Source organism: Lagopus leucura, unplaced genomic scaffold, assembly GCF_019238085.1.
Source record: "Lagopus leucura isolate 7727_CA_CO unplaced genomic scaffold, USGS_WTPT01 Super-Scaffold_100002, whole genome shotgun sequence".
Lineage (NCBI taxonomy): Eukaryota > Metazoa > Chordata > Aves > Galliformes > Phasianidae > Lagopus > Lagopus leucura.
In genome coordinates, this window is record NW_024962263.1 from 24,416,876 (window position 1) to 24,434,270 (window position 17,395).

The window sequence follows — 17,395 nt, forward strand, 5'->3', positions numbered from 1 at the left end:
ATTTATGACTTTATCTGGTGACTTAGTTATTTGGGATTTTCTAAGAATGAGTAAGGTGTTAGAAACCCTTCATTCTTAAGTGCAAGATATGAATCTCCAGGACTGCTTTCATGAGACAGAACTTTTGCACAAAGGATTTGCAAACCTAATTCATAGTATCATAGAATGGTTTGAATTGGAAAGGACCTTTAAGATCACCCAGTTTCAACTCCTCTGCTATAGGCAGGGACACCTCCGTCTAGACCCAGTTGCTGAAAGCCCCATCCAGCCTGGCCTTGAGTGCTTCCAGGGAAGGGGCATCCACAACCTCTCTGGGCATCCTGTTCCAGTGTCTCACCACTCTGACAGCGAAGAATTTCTTCCTAATATCTAATCTAAATCTACCCTCTTCCAGTTTAAAACCATTTCCCCTCATCCTTTTGCTACATGCTTTTACAAAAAGTCCCTCCCCAGGTTTCCCCAGTTCAGTTCCAGTACCAGTTCAGGTACTGGAAGGCCACTATAAGGTCCTCCTGGAGCCTTCTCTTCCTTAGGCTGAAGAGCCCCAGCTCTCTCATCCTGTCCTTGTATGGGAGGTTCTCCACCCCTCTGATCATCCTTGTGGTTCTCTGGACCCAATCTAACAGCTCTCGAATTGGGGTCCCCAGAACTGGATGCAGTACTTCAGGTGGGGTCTCACAAGAGCTGAGTAAAGGGGCAGAATCACCTCCCTCAACCTGCTGGCCATGCTTCTTTTGGTAGGGATATGGTTGGCTCAGCTTATGGATTCACTCAAGTTGAAGTGCTAGATCCAAGGTTTTCAGTAATTCCAAATGATTTGAGGCATTCTTGATTTTGTTCCTGTAAAGACACCTGGGATGGAATTTATGTGGCAAAGCTGAGCATCCAAACTCCTGCAGACTCACTCCTACAACATCACTTCCAACTGCTGCTTCAGAACAGTATGGGATGTTATATGGGACCCACACTGTACAGGGATGTCTTGGATACCTTAAAGGCATCTCGGGTGGCTCTCAAAATCTTACAGCTTATGCATATGTTATCACAGTATATCTGTTACTGGACCAAGAACTTCTAGTATGATAATAAGGAATTATATGAACAGGAGAGATGTTGTGCTTACAGAAAGGAAGCCTGGTTACAATAGCATGTAGCAGGTTTTTGTATGTTGCCCAGTAGAAGCTTGGCACTGAGTTGTTTTCTTTAACAGCAAAAGCAGATTAGCTGCTTTAGCAGCTCATCAGAGAAAACACACAAGAGCCAAACTGTGAGATCCAAAAACAAAAAAAACAGGGGGGTAGTTTTCTAACCTAATTTTCTTCTGCTTTATCACATACATAACCACAGCACTTTTTTGCATCTTCTTTGCAGGTTCCCAAGAGAGCAGCTGCTTTACTGTAGTCTCTGCTTTCTTATGATCCTGGTGCTTTTAGCTGTTCTCTGCACATTTCTTTTTCAGAGTGACATCGTTTCCACATGTTATGAAGCTGCCAACTTCTGTGAAACCTTTCTGACAGACAGTCGAAAACAAATCTTCAACTTAGGTCATCTCCCAGACTTGATTTTTGGGTCACGCTTGGTGATTTATGATGCTTTTCTCCCTTCTAGTTTTGCTAGCATTCAGGTTGGAAGATTTTATCAATCAGATACTTCACTGTGCATAATTTATTTTAATATCTCACTTGTATAGTTATTCTATGAATTAACTCCTAATGAGCTTATAAAACATAACAAGTTAGTGGGACTTCTTGTTGTGATCTCCTTGGTGTTGCTTATAAAATTTCAAGGAATTGAACAGAATTTCTTTATTACACATGAGAGTTGTATCTTGATTACAGAACATTGCTAAGGTAGTAAATATCTGTTCATAGTCTTAAGTCCTTTGGAGAGATTGTCAGGTTTAGTTTAGCTAGATGCATGGTCTTATACTCGCACACGCTCGATGTGTGTCCATTTTGTATCTCAGTGAGATCCCTGCGTATGAAAATGAACTTTTCTACACAAAGCTACTTCATCTGCATATAACTTGAAAAACTGTTTGCTTTGATATGAAGAGGCAACTTTGTCTGACAGCCATTTTGGCCAGTTCTGAAAATGTGTCTCACTGCTGTACTATATTTTTGGTCCTGCTTGTGTGGCTGCTGTGAAGACAGAGAGTAAGTCTGTTACTTGCTCAGACAACAACTTGGGGATTACCTACAGAGAACAGCTTCTCAAAAGCTACAAAACTGCTGTACTGATTCTACAAAAACATCTGGAGGGTCATGCTCTGCAGTGTGGCCCAGGGAATGTAACACTGTGTGAATATTTGGGTTAATGCAAGGTTACTTTAAAATCGGACCAAGAACTAATTGGTCTTTCTGCCAGCTATGGATAGTTCATCCACATTTCCTTGCTGTAACTGAGGTCAATACAGCATTTTGTCATTACCTCAGCTATTCTGGTAAGGAATTTCAGAGCTGAGTTTCCTTGTACACCAATCAAAAAAGTAGCCGATAAAACAGTAGCTGATAAAACAGCATGTGCCCAGTTTTGCATCCTATGCTGTACATTAGCATGGAGAAGTAGCTGATCAACTGTACCAAAACTAATAGCTCTATCTGCTTTATTAATACAGGAACTGTTTATGTTCACCCAGAGTACAAGTTAACAAAGAAATATCTCAGGGATTATTTTAAAGAGGCCATTCTTGCTATTCTTGCCATCAGATGGCTCACAAAAGAATAATGCAGTCAAGGTTAACAATCCTTATTATGTTGTTTCAGTGGATGAAACAGCTTGCCATGACCTCTTATGTTTATGTGTACGAGGATCTGAATATGTTTATAATTCAGTGGTATCCTATTTTGAAATGCCAGCATAGAATAGCACTGTTGGTACTCTGAATAATTTTGTGCAGAAAAAAAAAGCTATCAAATTGGGGTATTAGATTGTTTAATTATTAATCTTCATGGATTATTGTACTTCTTTCTTTCTTTCTTTCTTTCTTTTTTTTTCTTTTTTTTTCTTTTTTTTTCCCTTTTTTTTCTTTTTTCTTTAATTTGGTCCATCTCTGTTTTATCTCCTATCAAATACTGGTAAAATTTTCTGTGTGCTACCTCGACTAAGTGGAATTATTTTGTCTTTAAAGAAAGAATCCTCTTAAAGCTTCTTTAAGAAACTTTATTTTTGAATTCCACATTAAAATTTTACTTCAGAATTAACAAAAGTGTTTAGTTTTCTAAGATGTGATGCACACTCACAATCTTGTCATGCACTCATGCTAGATTTTAAGTGTGTATCTGAGCAGTGTTAATGATATTGTACATCCATGTGAATTTAGAGAACTTTAAAAATGTCTGGGAAATCATTTGTGTTTTAGGTCACTAGAAATCACACCTGTTGGCTGAAACCCTATTACCTCAATCCCATGTTTAAATCTGGAATGTAAATATCAGCTAAATCTGTATCACAGTTTAAAAAATATTTCCTTGCTTTTTTGTGAACCACGTGACTACATATTTTCATTGAGATGAAATAATGAACTGTTGCTTATAATCATGAATATCATACAGATATTCCAAGAACTTAAACATATGGGATAAAAGATACTGTCATGTCTAACAAAGGTTTTGGGTCAGATCATCAGCATGATTAGCTTGAAGTTGTTTCATTGATCTTAAAGAAGTCTAACTGTATGATGATGACTTTTTACCCTGCTCAGTTTTAATAGAGAAACGCCAACTATTTTAAGGTAATCTGTAAATCATATTTCAAATCTGTTATAATTTAATTTACTCTTTCTTTCCCCTCACCCTTTCCTTTCCTTTCCTTTCCTTTTTTTTTTTTTTTTAATTTAGCACTCCAAATATCCCTGGATATACTGGCAAGGTTCATTGGTTGGCAACTCATCCGGCAAATTCTAATCTTCCATCAACATCACCATCAATAATTTCACAAATGCATGGGTAAGTATGAGGGATATTTCTTAGCATGTTCAGAAAGGTTACAGGGAAAATCCTAATTGCATTTATTTAACTAAAGAACAATTAAATGTTGAGTGTTACTTTTCCTTGGCTTAAAAATATATAGACCAGTTTGTGCTGGATCCCACAACATTGTTGTGGTGGTCATCTGAAATTATCTTGAGATTTTTTTTAATTTTTGGAATGTCATAGGGTGCATATTAGGAAGGTACCTTAGGTAGATAATGATTTCTGAATGTTTCTGCACTGAAGTATATTTTCCCTAGCTAAGATGATTAAGTCATGGCTTCAGGAAACTCTATTTTTGGTTGATCTATTTACATTTTGAAAGAAGACCAAAATTAAACTTTTTAAAATGTGGTATTGCACTTCCAATATGGTGTTGGCAGATTCTCATGAAGTGGGCATTTGCTGTTTCTTGCTCTTCCATACAACACCTGTTAAAACTATGGGTCACATTTCTGAAATACGTATGTGATGCTTTAAACAGAACTGGACTGTTCAGAACACCTGAAAAACATTATTCCTTTATTTAATACAAAGAGTCTGACACAGGCATGGGTCCAATCTAGCCTTTCTTCCAGTGTCTGAACTATTAGTAACTACTTGTTTCCCCTTCCTCCTTTATGATTTTCTACTTTCTCTTTAGTTTCTGATCTCTTATTTTCCAGAGTGATCTAGGACATGGTGACACTATCCAAGTTTCCACATAGCCCTTATAAATTTATCTTCAATTAAACATTTTAATAGTCCCTTGGGATTCTGTCCACAACACATTTAAATTGTTTTTTCAGTAGCAACAGTGCTAAGTGCCCAGAAAAGACATGAGAAGCTTTAGGGAGCTTCCTGACTTTTGAAGAAATCAACATGTCAACAGTTTCATCACTGTGCAAAATGCACTGACTTCCATTTCTGCTGTCTACCAGCTATTCACTTCTGCTCATTTTCTCCTGTGGTTAGCCCTAGAAAATAGGCAGTCAGCTGTAGTCAGTTTACTGTTGACAGGGAATGAAAATATGCAACAGTCTCAAGGCTGTATAACCCAATAAAACCAAGCTCAGATTGATGCAAGACTAACTTGCTTTTAAATGTCAGACAAATAAAAAAGCAAAGGCATCTTAGCAAAGATCATTTACAGGTTTCAGACAGATACCAAATTTCAAAAGCAAAAAGACATGCCAGTGTGATCTAAGAAAAGAAAACACATCTGTTACTTCATTTTGCTTTCTACAGGTGTTACTATGAGTGTATTTCGTAGAGAATAAATTTTGTTAGTTTCTAGTGGAGAGGAAGAGTAGAGTTTCTTTTCTGTGCTAGTAGAGTCTTTCTAGAATCGGGACAGAATCCTCTGGTCTTTTGAAGATGGATATATAGTAAACAGACAGCAAGCCTAATCACACTTAAAAACTGATGACAAAGTTTTTCCATTCTAATCCATGAGATTAGAACCTCCGGCTGCAACACTGTAAGAGATAATTTCTTACCTTCTCTGTGGCTACTTACATGTTAAGGTAGTGTTCACTGGCTTAAGAGGGAAGATTATAGCCCTCTTTGATACTTCTATGAATTACAGGTCCCCTGCCCACTCCCAACATTAGTGATGCCCGTAAAAGAAAAGTGCTCAACAATTGATTTCTTACTTATGTAATATAAAGGACAAAATTTCTGTTGATTTCAGTGGTCACAAGTCAAGCTAGGCTGTAGCCAAGAACAGCCAAGAAAAGAAGGTTATTTCTGAAATGCGGACTCAAACTACTCTGATTCATCTCCATATGCTTTTCTTGTGGGATGACATCTCATTCGTACTGTTTTTAAAACGGTGATCTATTTTTTTTTCTTTTTGATAATTTTCAAGCCATGGCTGTAATAATCTCTCAGAAAGTAACAAGTGTTTACACGTGGTGGATATTTTAGAGCCACTTTTTGACATGTCCACAATATATGAAGACAATTATGGGTGACAGAGAGGGTCACTCTTCTACTGCTGACAGGTCTTGTACATGTTTTGTTGAGAACTAACATCAATACCAGGTAGACCAAAGAGCATGCAGCCACTTCTATGCTGTATTTCCTTTGCATGGACCTTCCACAGCATGTGGAGCAAGACTCTTTGTAGTATTTTTAAGCATTCTAAACCCACTAGAGTTGTGTATGTTATAGAACAGCAGAAATATTGTTTCTTCATTGTTGAATATGAATAGCTTTTTTGTACATCAAGTTTTGTTGCTATGTTGTATTTTTAATTCTAGGTAATCCCAAGTTGAAGTTGGAAAATTAAGTAGTAAAGTTCTCTAGTACAGTTTAGTTTTGACATCAATGTTAACTCTTGCAGAGAAGGGAACATTTGATGTGCATCTCTAGTTGCATAACAATGTCTTGGAATTACAATAGTTAATACAAGATGGTGCTGGATTTCATTGGATTTTAGACAAAAGAGTTACATACTTTTAGCAGGATGTTTTGGAGTCTTCAAGAGGAATCCTTAGGTCAAAAGGCAATCTGTTTTTTATTTGAAGAGTTGGTGAACACAAGATTCTGTGGTGAGTTCTGTGTCAGACCTACTTTTGATTTGAGGCTTTTCAGCTGAGGTGTTACACTATGTAAGACTGCAGGTATAAGATTACTGTTAGTGCATCTTTCTGTAAAGATTTTGAAGTGTATCAGAAGATCAGAGTTAATTGTTTGCTTGCATACAGTCCCCAGCATATTTTCTAAACCCCACCTCAGTATGCTGTATCACAGCGACTGGGCGTTTAGAGCAGGATTGGCATGGTGCTAACAAAGTGTTTTTTTGAGGTTTGAAAACCAAACCTCCAACGTCACCAGGGCTAGTCCTGCAGAAGCTGTAGGGCCTTATGTGCCTGAATGCATTTGGTGTACTCAGCATTTTGCCACATGGTGCATATATTAGTTGTGAAGGACTCTGCACTCAAGAAAGGCTGAAAAGAGGCAAAAGGATTTTTGTAATATCCTCCTTACAGTTCCTGTAGGGACCTGCCTTTCAGTGCATCACAAAAAGTTTTAAAACTCTTGGGAAGATTTCTCACCACTGTTCTTAAGGAGACTGATTCCAAGAATATAGGGTATTGCAGATTGTTAATACTTTCTGACACAAACGGACATGTCCTTAGCAGTGAGAGGGAAGAAGAGGGAAAGTTTAGCAACATGAGAACTTGTTTTAAAGCCTTTTATTTCTCTTTTTGTAATTGCAGATATATAGCAAAACATGGAAGATCATCTCAGTATAATCACCAGGGACCTTTTTCTCAGATGATAACTCCAGTTAGTCCTCAGAATCCTTTCAACAAGATTCAGAGAAACTATTACAGTTTAAAAAGGGTCAGTCATTTTTACCTGCCTAACCAAGCCTTAGTGTCTGATAGCAAGGAAGATGGAAATGTGTGGATATTTTAAATAAAGAATAAAAATGACATACAAATGGGTGTTTGTGGTAGTCTTATTACATCGTTGTCAGATATGTGACCTCCTACCACCACTGACAGTTAAAACTGTATTAAAAACAAGAGGAGTTATAAGTCAAAGGCTTGAAACTTCTCTCTATACTAGATTGCCTTCCGAACTAAGGTAGAATATGATGGTGTAAAAGTTCTATCAATTGGCATACATATATGGATATATATATGCATAGAAACACATGTAATCACACCTATGTAAATGCATTATTAACTAGTAAATCACAACAGAGCAGCAGTCCCTCTCACCAGACTGTATCTGGCAAAGATGGTTAAATATTACAGAGTGGCATTTTAACCTTTTTATGTGCTAACTCTGTGTATAGTAGTAACTAAAAGGAGCCAGGTTATGTTTTCTGGTCTGGAGGCTAATTAATTCTGTGCATCTCACATCCGTGCTTAAATTCTCATGCTAAAATTGAAAGTAATTAAATAGGGAGGGTGGAGTAACAGTGTTCAAGCCTCTGTTGTGGTACTGTTTTATTTTCTGGCGTTGGTGTAGTCAGGACGAGGGAGTTGCATTCCTGAGAAAGAGAAGACCAAATGCCACGTTGTTGGTCAGGAAGTTCTACTGTGCTCCATGGGTCAGAATATTCTGAACAGTTTATTGTAATTTGGACAGCCTCTCTCTTGAGGTCTTTGTTGAGCTGTATTACCCAAATCATCTATATTGCTACTCATTTACCTGCTTGTGGGCTTATGATGGACATGTGTGTAACACATATGTAAGAAACAGCCCAGTTAAGGACTTTCAGCGAATGACTATAACATGTATCTATGGCCAAAAGCCTTTTCAAGAGAAGAATGAAGACTTCACTGGGAATACTGAAAGGTAAGTGGGGAATATAAACCACAGAGCCAGAAAAAAAGCAAATCTTCAGAAAAGAACATCCATCAACAAAAAGATTAGATCCTTGGCAACAACAACCAAGCATCCAAATATCTAATATTGCTGTGCAAATCTCAGTCATAAAGGATATACAAACTCCAAGGGAAAGGAAGCTGACAGCTAAGCAAGGAAAGCACTGACCCTAAGGTAAACAATTTTTCCTAGTAAGACAGCAGCAGATTGCTTATCCCAAAGTAGAGCAGAAAGACTCCAGTTCTTAAAGTGTCTGACCCAACACAGAAACTGTCACTTCTGGTTGCCTGCATTTTCATTGTACAAAAGTCACAGATACCAGATTAATTTAAAGAGAGGCTCTCATCCAACCAATTTCTCTATATGCATTATATTAGAATTTTATATATGCATGCAGAATTAAGGCGTGTGTACAGGAAGGATGCAATCTGCCTTTGCCTTTTAAGCCTGTGCATTTTGGAGTTGCACATTTATGTAAGCTGGTGAGCATTTTAGATAAAACAGTCTCTTTTGCAAATTTGGCATATTGAAATTACCTGGTACTACATAAAAAAGTATTTGCAATTTTTTTTACTGGATACAAAGATTACACTGTTATGTGCTTGAGAAGGACTCAAATATTTCAGGCTCCCAACTCAGCAGTGCAGGGGGAGTGATCTGGCTCTGGCTAAGAATCTAGGAACTGTCTTTGTGCAGTGCAATGCAGCATCACAGGCTGTATCTTGAACAGAAACTTAAATTTCATTCAAACGAGCAGATGAAAACTGATTACATTTTAAGCCAGCAGTGGGCTGAGAATGTTGACTGCAAAGAGATGCCATCGCTTGAGTAAGTTCAGATTGGATGCTTTGTATAAAAACATTTTACACATGGCATAATTAAGGCACAATAATCTAAGGAGATAGGAACTGCATTTAAAAGGGACAGGTTATCATCAAGATAACTCAGTGTAGTTTTCTCTGACCTTACAGATTGCGTAAGAGTCAGAATCTCTACATCTAATGAATGAAAAGAAAAAAAAAGATTTACATTTCTCCATACTGCTAGAGGAAATTTCTTTTAAAAATAAACAGAGGGGAGAAAAGGCATTTTCAAAAGTCAAGAAGCCAGTTCCTCATTACTTTCAGTTTCTGTGAGGCTTGAACAAAGAGCAGTAAGCTCTTGTGCTTAAACAGCAAATGGAAGGGAAATGCTTGCATCCAAGATACAAAGCTCCTCATTCCACTTAAATTAAATCAATTAAATCCACAGTATGCATGTTTTCAAATAGTTTTTCCCATTAAGAAGTTCTTATGATTTTAACAAATCTATATTTTTGATGCTAAAATTATGAGACAGTATTCCTTGAAATCCAAAGGAGGGAAAAATTTTAAGTACTGAAACAAAATCTTACAAGAGTAGTAGTTAGAAAAGAGCTATGTGACACATTCAGTATAAGGCCTATTCCTGCTTTGGCTACACTGTTGGCTACAGTGGCATCATTCCTGTTAGTGAAGACAGATGGGGGCTCTTGACATCATGTCAATCCTGTAAAGAGCACCACTTGATTTAATCTGGACCCTTCTAAGGTCATATGATATATGGTAGGGTGTACTAGCTATTATTATTTTTAAGCTTCCTGACTTCTTTCTCACCTGGTGTTTTGGCACATGGTACAAAGTAAATGAAAGAAAACTGCTATAAAAGAATCTCACTTTTTTCTTCAACTGGAAACGAAAGAAGAAACACTTTAGTTCATGGGGTAACTTCTGTCTTGTATCAGTCAAACACTACTGAATCACAGATGCTGTCAATCTATACATGGTCTCAATAAAGCAGACAAATTTCAAGTCACTGGAAATCATTTTTGGATCTGTTCCTTTGAGTTATTGCATTGACATGTAGATGAACAGGAACAGAGGTGACTTCCGCTCTGTAGTAAAACCACTGAAAAACAATGCTGCTGCGAGAGAAATGGTTTCCTGGGTAGAATTTATTTGGCTTTTCTTCTACAGTTTTCTAAAGACTTGCATTGGTGTAGTCTTCTAAAGCAGATCACTTACACCACACAAAAATACACTACATCTGCAGCTTGTTTCACAGAATTTCTCTTTGTATCAAGGTTTGGGAGGTTTGGAAGGGAATTGATTTGAGATAATCTTGTGTAAAGTAGTAGTTAGCATAGTGACTGTGCTTTTTATAGTATGTCTTCCATATGCACAGTAAATAAACTTGTCAAACCATTCTATTGCTTATTTATTTCTGATATGTCTGTATGTTTTGTACAAGCATAGCTATTAAAAGCAGTCAAATACATTTTTGCATTATAGTAAGTGGAGTAATAAAAAAAAACATTTTAATGTGAAAAAATAGGCTACATAAAACAATTATCCTAACTCTAACTAAAGTTTATATTCTCTTTAGGTTAGATTCTTTCCCCTTTTGCTCCTTTCCAGTTGAGGAGCAGAAATACGCATTTTTAAAAGATTGGTTTCCTTTGGTTTGTTTGCTATTTTATTCCTAATGCTTCTCATCTGCCATCTAGTAAAGGTCATAGAAATATTAATGTACTTCCAAAGCAAGAGGACCAAAAAGCTTAGCTTTCAGCATAGCTTAGAGTATGGTGATGCAAATTGGAAAAAATCAGTGGCCTGTATCTTCTCACAGAATTATTTAGTAATGAATATACCAACTGAAAGAGAAATGTCTGTTGGGTAAACAATACACACAAACAACTTCATGGTAGGAAAATACTATGATGTAAAAGGCTGTGGTGATCCTAGCCTGAAATCTTGAAAATGACTGGAGAAAATAGGTACTTGCAGAGGAGACAGAAAGAAAAAGCCTGTAATAACTGCAAAGTTTGTTTTGTTTCATTGTAGATGGAAACATTTTTCATTTAATAAAATGCAATTAAAAACATAATAACATCATAAATATGTAAATATTTATAAATAAAAATTTGTGCTGCTTTAAGGAATTGTTTGATAGAGTATGATGTACTTGGAGCAGAGGATAAAACATTTAGAATCATAGAATCATAGAATCACTAAGGTTGGAAAAGACCTAAAAGATCACCCAGTCCAACCGTTCACCTATTCCCAATAGCTCCTACTAAACCATGTCCCTCAACACAACATCCAATCTTTCCTTGAACACCCCCAGGGTCGGTGATTCCACCACCTCCCTGGACAGTCCATTCCAGTGCCTGACCACCCTTTCTGAAAAGTAATACTTCCTCATGTCCAGCCTGAATCTCCCCTGCCGTAGCTTGAAACCATTCCCCCTGGTCCTATCACTAATGACACGAGAGAAGAGGCCGACCCTCAGCTCACTACAACCTCCCTTCAGGAAGTTATAGAGAGCAATAAGGAAAAAGCAAAAATTTAAGCAAAAATTTAAGCGGAGTATTCCCTTCCACTTGTGGCTAAAAGCCACTTGTCTGAAGTCTGAGCATCTCTCAGCCTCTGCCATCTTTTCTCTCCCTCAGCCAATGCCAGGCTAAGGGACCTTGTCTAATGCATTAGGACGGAGTTTTCCCTAAAGTGAAAGAAGATCAAACAATGGTGTGAAGTATATTTGGAGTGCACATCCCAGATATATTTGCTTCCAAAATACTGACACATCCTATTCTGTGAAGCAGGACACATCCATGTGCACTTAGAAAACATAGCTGCTGGTTTTGTAGTACAGACTGAGAACACTCCTTGTCTTGTGCATACTGTGACTACTTCTGGCCGTATACTGACAGTAAGAAGTCAAGATTGCACCTCATGTCTTCTCTGAGATCAGCCTGAGGAAATGTGTCTCAGCAAAGGCTGAGAAGGAAAATTATCGCCCAAATCATCCCTCATTCATTACATTTGATTTTCATTATTTTCATTGGAGATTTCTCAGAGGAACATCACTCAGGCCAAAGTGTAGTTGTCTATGGGACCTGACAAAAGCATTGTTGCTATTTTGTGCTCATTACTAAGCCTAGAAATGAGGATATGATGTAATGAGCATACTAATTCCTAATCATATGTAGTATATTTATTACATGTATACATGCAGATCCTTGACGTCAAAGGCAGTTCCACTGACCAGTGGTTTCATTTGCCTTGAGAGCATCATTGACTCAACAACTGGATAACATCAGAGCGCTGCCAGTGGCATTCCTTTCAACATACCTTAGACTGCAAACTTCAAAAAGTGTCCTCTCTCTGCCACCATTAAAAAGATATTAATCAGGTTCCATCTTTAAATAAAAGGCTTTGTATGCCTCTCTGTTGCCATTCTCCATGAAACAATTCTGTATGTGTAAATGATATGTAAAGTCATTAAGTTTGGATTTTGCCAGGAATCCCTTCAGCATTTTCACAGTTGGACTACAAAATAAAAATTTCCAGGACTTTCTAATAAGGAGATAACACACACACAGTAAGAAGGAATTCAATGGAACCATTCACATGAATAAAATTACATTTGTGCTTCTCTCATCTTAGTGCAGGCCTTTGATTCGAGGAATTATCCCTATGGAATGAATTACTTATAGACAAAGCCAATACTCAGCACTTTGCTGTCACTCAGTTATAAAACAGTGTATACTTTGCTGAGCCTTCTGGTATGAATCTTTTATGTCAATGACCATTGAAAAATAACTATATGTAAATGCTGCAGTTTTGCACAGTTGGGTTCTTCAACAAGAACCTTTGAGTATGGCTTACATCCATACTCTGCACAAAATGTAAGTCAAACTCTTGACTGATAAAATTGTTTGCAGCTTTCTATCATGCTCAGTTCAGCAGTGAACACCAGTCAATTCAGGGTAAAAAGTTACCCAAGACAGGAAAGCAGTTTGGTCTTGGTAACCAGACACAGACCTGAGAATTAGGGCTTTCCAATTTACCTGCATCATGCTCTCAGCTCTCTTTACGTTTACCTCCCCATTACATGCACGTAGTTTTAGTATAATGATGAGCACTTCTTTTAAAAAAAAAATTTAAAAATCAAGGAGGAAAAGGGATAAACAAGACCTAAGTGATGTTAGTATTATTCCCTATTGAAATTGGTACTAATTTCTTGTCTTGCAGGCTCCACATGTCTCTCACAATTTCTCCAATGATCTAGTTATAGCCCTAACCTGAAGAGCTGTTAGGGTGAAATTTCACAGATCTTTCTAGGCTTATTTCCATTTTATTTATTTTTTTTTCTGACAGCCTTGTGCGGGACAATTAAATAATTTGGGTAAGCAGTCACCCCAATCAAAATATTTTCCAGTTAATTAGCAGATCAGATATCAGTGAAAAAAGGATCTAATTGTATTATCCACCATCAGCTTGATACAATAAATATGCTAGTACATACACTTCTCATATAATGATACAGTCAGCAGACTGTAAATCTGATGAATTTATACTTAAAATATTTAGAGAATAAAGGAGAAATGACTGGAATGACTGAAGATTTTTTAGAATGCAAACCACATCACAAATATAAATGATTAAAAAGTCTTAATTAAAGCCTTGATAAAGATGCCTAAATTTGAAGTGGGCTACTTACTTTGTCAGTAAACTGGACAGAAGCCAAGCAAAAATAAAATGAGCCAAAGAAATGCAAAATTATCCACTGACTTCAGTTGCTATATGGCTTAGGTTACAGCTTCCTAATGACCAGAGACTAGGCGCACAGAAGGGGATATATACCTAAAGCAGAAGTCAGATGGGATGTAATTATTCAAATCAAAAACTGAAACTAGTTCTCCCCCACAACACAGATCAATCTGCACAGCTGCCCATGCATCCTGAAGCTGACTCTTTGGCCTGCTACCTCCTTAGGCACTGAGGCTGCTTCCACACCGGTGAATTAAAATGTGTCAGGGACAAGGGTCAAGGAACACCCAAAATCCATACTGTTCACTCTAAGAGAATCCAAAACAAGGAGGCCACACGTAAGAAGAATCAGCTACTCCTTCCAGTTTCCAAATTGATGTCTGATCTGAGATGTTTTTGGATGGGTGGAGAGAGATGCTGTAGAGCATGAACCGGACCTATGCCAGGGACCACACTAACTATTAATAATAATACTGCTGGAGCAGTTGCACAGCTAGGAATATTCCCTGAGAGTGTTTAATTTGGTTACGTAAACACAGAGAAATTTGCTTCTGAGCTTGCACAGAATTAGCTGGCATAGTGCATGCGTAAGCCAGAACAAATTCTAGAAACCAGTAATAACAGTAAAGAAACAGCTGCCCAAAATCAGCCTGTCACCTAGGAGTTAAGATTTCTCCCCTGGATCCTCTCCAATTTATCCATAGTGACCTCTTTTATCCCCATGTCCTGCTGAATCCTTTTAGACAAGGCCATTAAAGAACATTCCTATCACAAAAGTTAGAGGTGGGAAAGAGGGATAGAAGGGAAAGTTGAGTTGCTTCCCCAAGTTGTTTTTAATTAGGAGTTGTTGAATTATTTTGTCTTAAAGGCTATATTCATCCATAAGCAATAAGTTTATTTTATACAGACATGCACGTGTCAGTATCTGTACACACACACACACACGTGTGCCTTTGTGTGAATCTATGCATGTATACATAGGGGTGTATGTCCTACTGGTTTGGTTAAAGTGCCTGCACACCTGCTTTCGCCTGCCCCTGCAGTTCCTGCCTTTCTTTAGACTCTTTGATCCACATTCCCTTTTTCTAAATTAGGGATATGGTTTCGCCTATGAGATGGGAATACCTCAAAATTTGATCCCCCATTTTAGAGCAGTTATACTCTTTATTTATCTATTTTCGTTTGGCTCAGAACACTCATTATAAGAGAAGTTACTTATATACTCATTTTTTAACTGCCCTGGGAGCAATAAGTTATTTTGCAATCCTAAACCTCTTTCCCAAGAGGCAGTTCTGTTGCATGGATGCTATTTTTCAGCCCAGGACAGGATATCCATTGACTTGCAACAACTAACCTGCTTCCATGCACTGCTCGCTGGCAATGTGCCATGAATTCCCTTTCTATCAGCTATGCCTCACTCTAATCCATCTTTCAAGTCAGCTAATGAAATGCAGCGCTACAGTCCAGACTTGTTTTAAAAAAAAGAAAGAAAGAAAAGAAAACCACCCCAAGCCTTGATCACTGAATAACTGGGAGAGAAAGACTAATATGACAGAGACAGTCTCCTGTCATATTTGTAAAACTTTCCCAGGAAGGAAATCCTGTCAACTTTCAAAAGTTCTTCATCTGTACAGACATTTCAGTTAGAGCTGTGTTTTTGTGTATAATAAATTGCTTCTAGTTGGCTGAAAATCATTTTTAGCTCTTATCTCTGTGATCAGTTACCTCTGCTGTTCTTTAATGGCCTTCACCTCATTATGCAACTAGTCATTAAAAGCTTAGTATCCAGTACAATGGTAGCTTATGTAAAGTGATCTATGAGAGCTTTATATAGGCTTACCAGCCGCAACCTTAATTTTACTCATTCGTCTTAATTTTTTGTAATCATTTTTTGTAAAGAGGGTATAATGTCAGGCATGCTTCCCTGCTACTGACAGATCCAATCTAGCAGATAATTACCATAAGGAAATTGATGCTTTAGTGTGCAGGGGAGAATTTAATTTACTCAGACATCCTACAGTACAATGCATTCCAAAAGATATGAGGATTTAAGTTTTTAAGAAATTAAATTTCACTATTTAACATGATTACTTATGTTGAACATCATTAACTAGCTTTTTTTTTTTTTTAACTGTTTGATATAATTACAAGAAAAGTTTTTTGGTCTAAAATCCAAAGTCGTCTTTAAATAAGGGTTAAGGACCCATGAAGTATTAAAAAAAGAGAGTTGCGTTCTTTCTCTCCCCCTCTCAAACACCATCCTCCCAGCAGCAGCATTAAAAAATCTATAGAGATTAACTGAGCCAATACTTGAACTATAGAGCTTTTTCCAATGATGTTTTAATAGATCCTTTGTTATCGGCCTATTCCACTTCCACTCCATTGGTCAGGAAAGATTCTTTAGTTCTATTCACAAACACAAATTACTTAGAACATTTCAAAAATGTTAGAACCGTGAAGGAGTTGCTGAGATCCCAATTAAGCAAGATGATTAACTTATGCTTAATTTTGAGCGCTTGATAACTTCCAGAGAAATCTATAGGATTTAGCATTATATTAACTCAATTAACCTCTGTAAACAGATTTATTTTCCATATGAAAATTTTCCTTCTTGCACAGAATGCAACAAGGAAGGACCAAAATGATGAGTCTTTTGAAAACCAAACTTCAGAAATGATGCTGGCCAAGGCCTTGACTGACACCCCAGAAATGCAGTCTGTACAAGGGTCTTTGCCCTACTCCCAAACTCAACAAAGGCAATGGATATCTCATCACCAGCAGTTTGACAAGTGTTTCTAGATGCTCCACAGAGGGCTTCTCATCGGGCAGAGTTTTCTCTTATTCTTTATTATTAAAACAAAAGGCATTCAAGAAATAAAGAATTTTTTTCACTAAGGTCATTGATGCCTCAGATAATCAACTCTGAAATAGCGTCTGTATTTTCTCAAAAGATCTTTGCCGAACATGCACTTTTCATATCTGCAAAAGAGAAGGTAAGAAACTGTAAATAGGATAAGAGAATTATATGACTCAGTATTATTTCTAAAATAAAGGGTCATGCCATTTTTAGTTACACTGATAGGTACACAAATGTTAAATGGAAAGAGTATAATGTCAGCAATGACATCAGCACTCACTCCGAAGAAGTCGTTTTTTAGAAGAACTGCACTTATAAGAATGCCTCAAAATACAGAAAAGAATCTGTAAATAACAGCGGAAGCTCAGAGGATGTGAAGCTATGTTCTTATGCCGTCTGCACATCACTTGAGTCACCATCTCGCACAGGCCATGGCTTACCTTAGGAGAATGGCTAATGGAGATGGAGGAAAAAAGAAGGTCAGTGGCTGTAACAGGCACTGGCAGCTGTGATACTCTATTTAGGTTATTTCTTGTCAAAGTAAGCAGGTCCATTTACACTGGAAAGTATTTTCTCCTCAGTTTTGAGTCCCCCAGTAGAAGATATTGACCCAGTAGAGAAAGTCCAGGTAAGGGCTACAAAAATGATCTGAGGAATGGTGCACA

The 17,395-nt window shown here is 37.4% G+C and overlaps 1 protein-coding gene across 1 annotated transcript in view; it reads left to right on the plus strand.

Moving 5' to 3' along the window:
• The window catches only part of SPATA48 (spermatogenesis associated 48), a 31,331-nt gene extending 14,659 nt beyond the window's left edge, over positions 1 to 16,672 (plus strand). Inside the window, exons 8-10 of the mRNA XM_042868888.1 lie at positions 3,840 to 3,947; positions 7,178 to 7,304; positions 16,493 to 16,672. Coding sequence (XP_042724822.1) covers positions 3,840 to 3,947; positions 7,178 to 7,304; positions 16,493 to 16,672 — 415 coding nt within the window. The remainder of the gene's footprint in view (positions 1 to 3,839; positions 3,948 to 7,177; positions 7,305 to 16,492) is intronic.
• Positions 16,673 to 17,395: the final 723 nt, after the last annotated feature.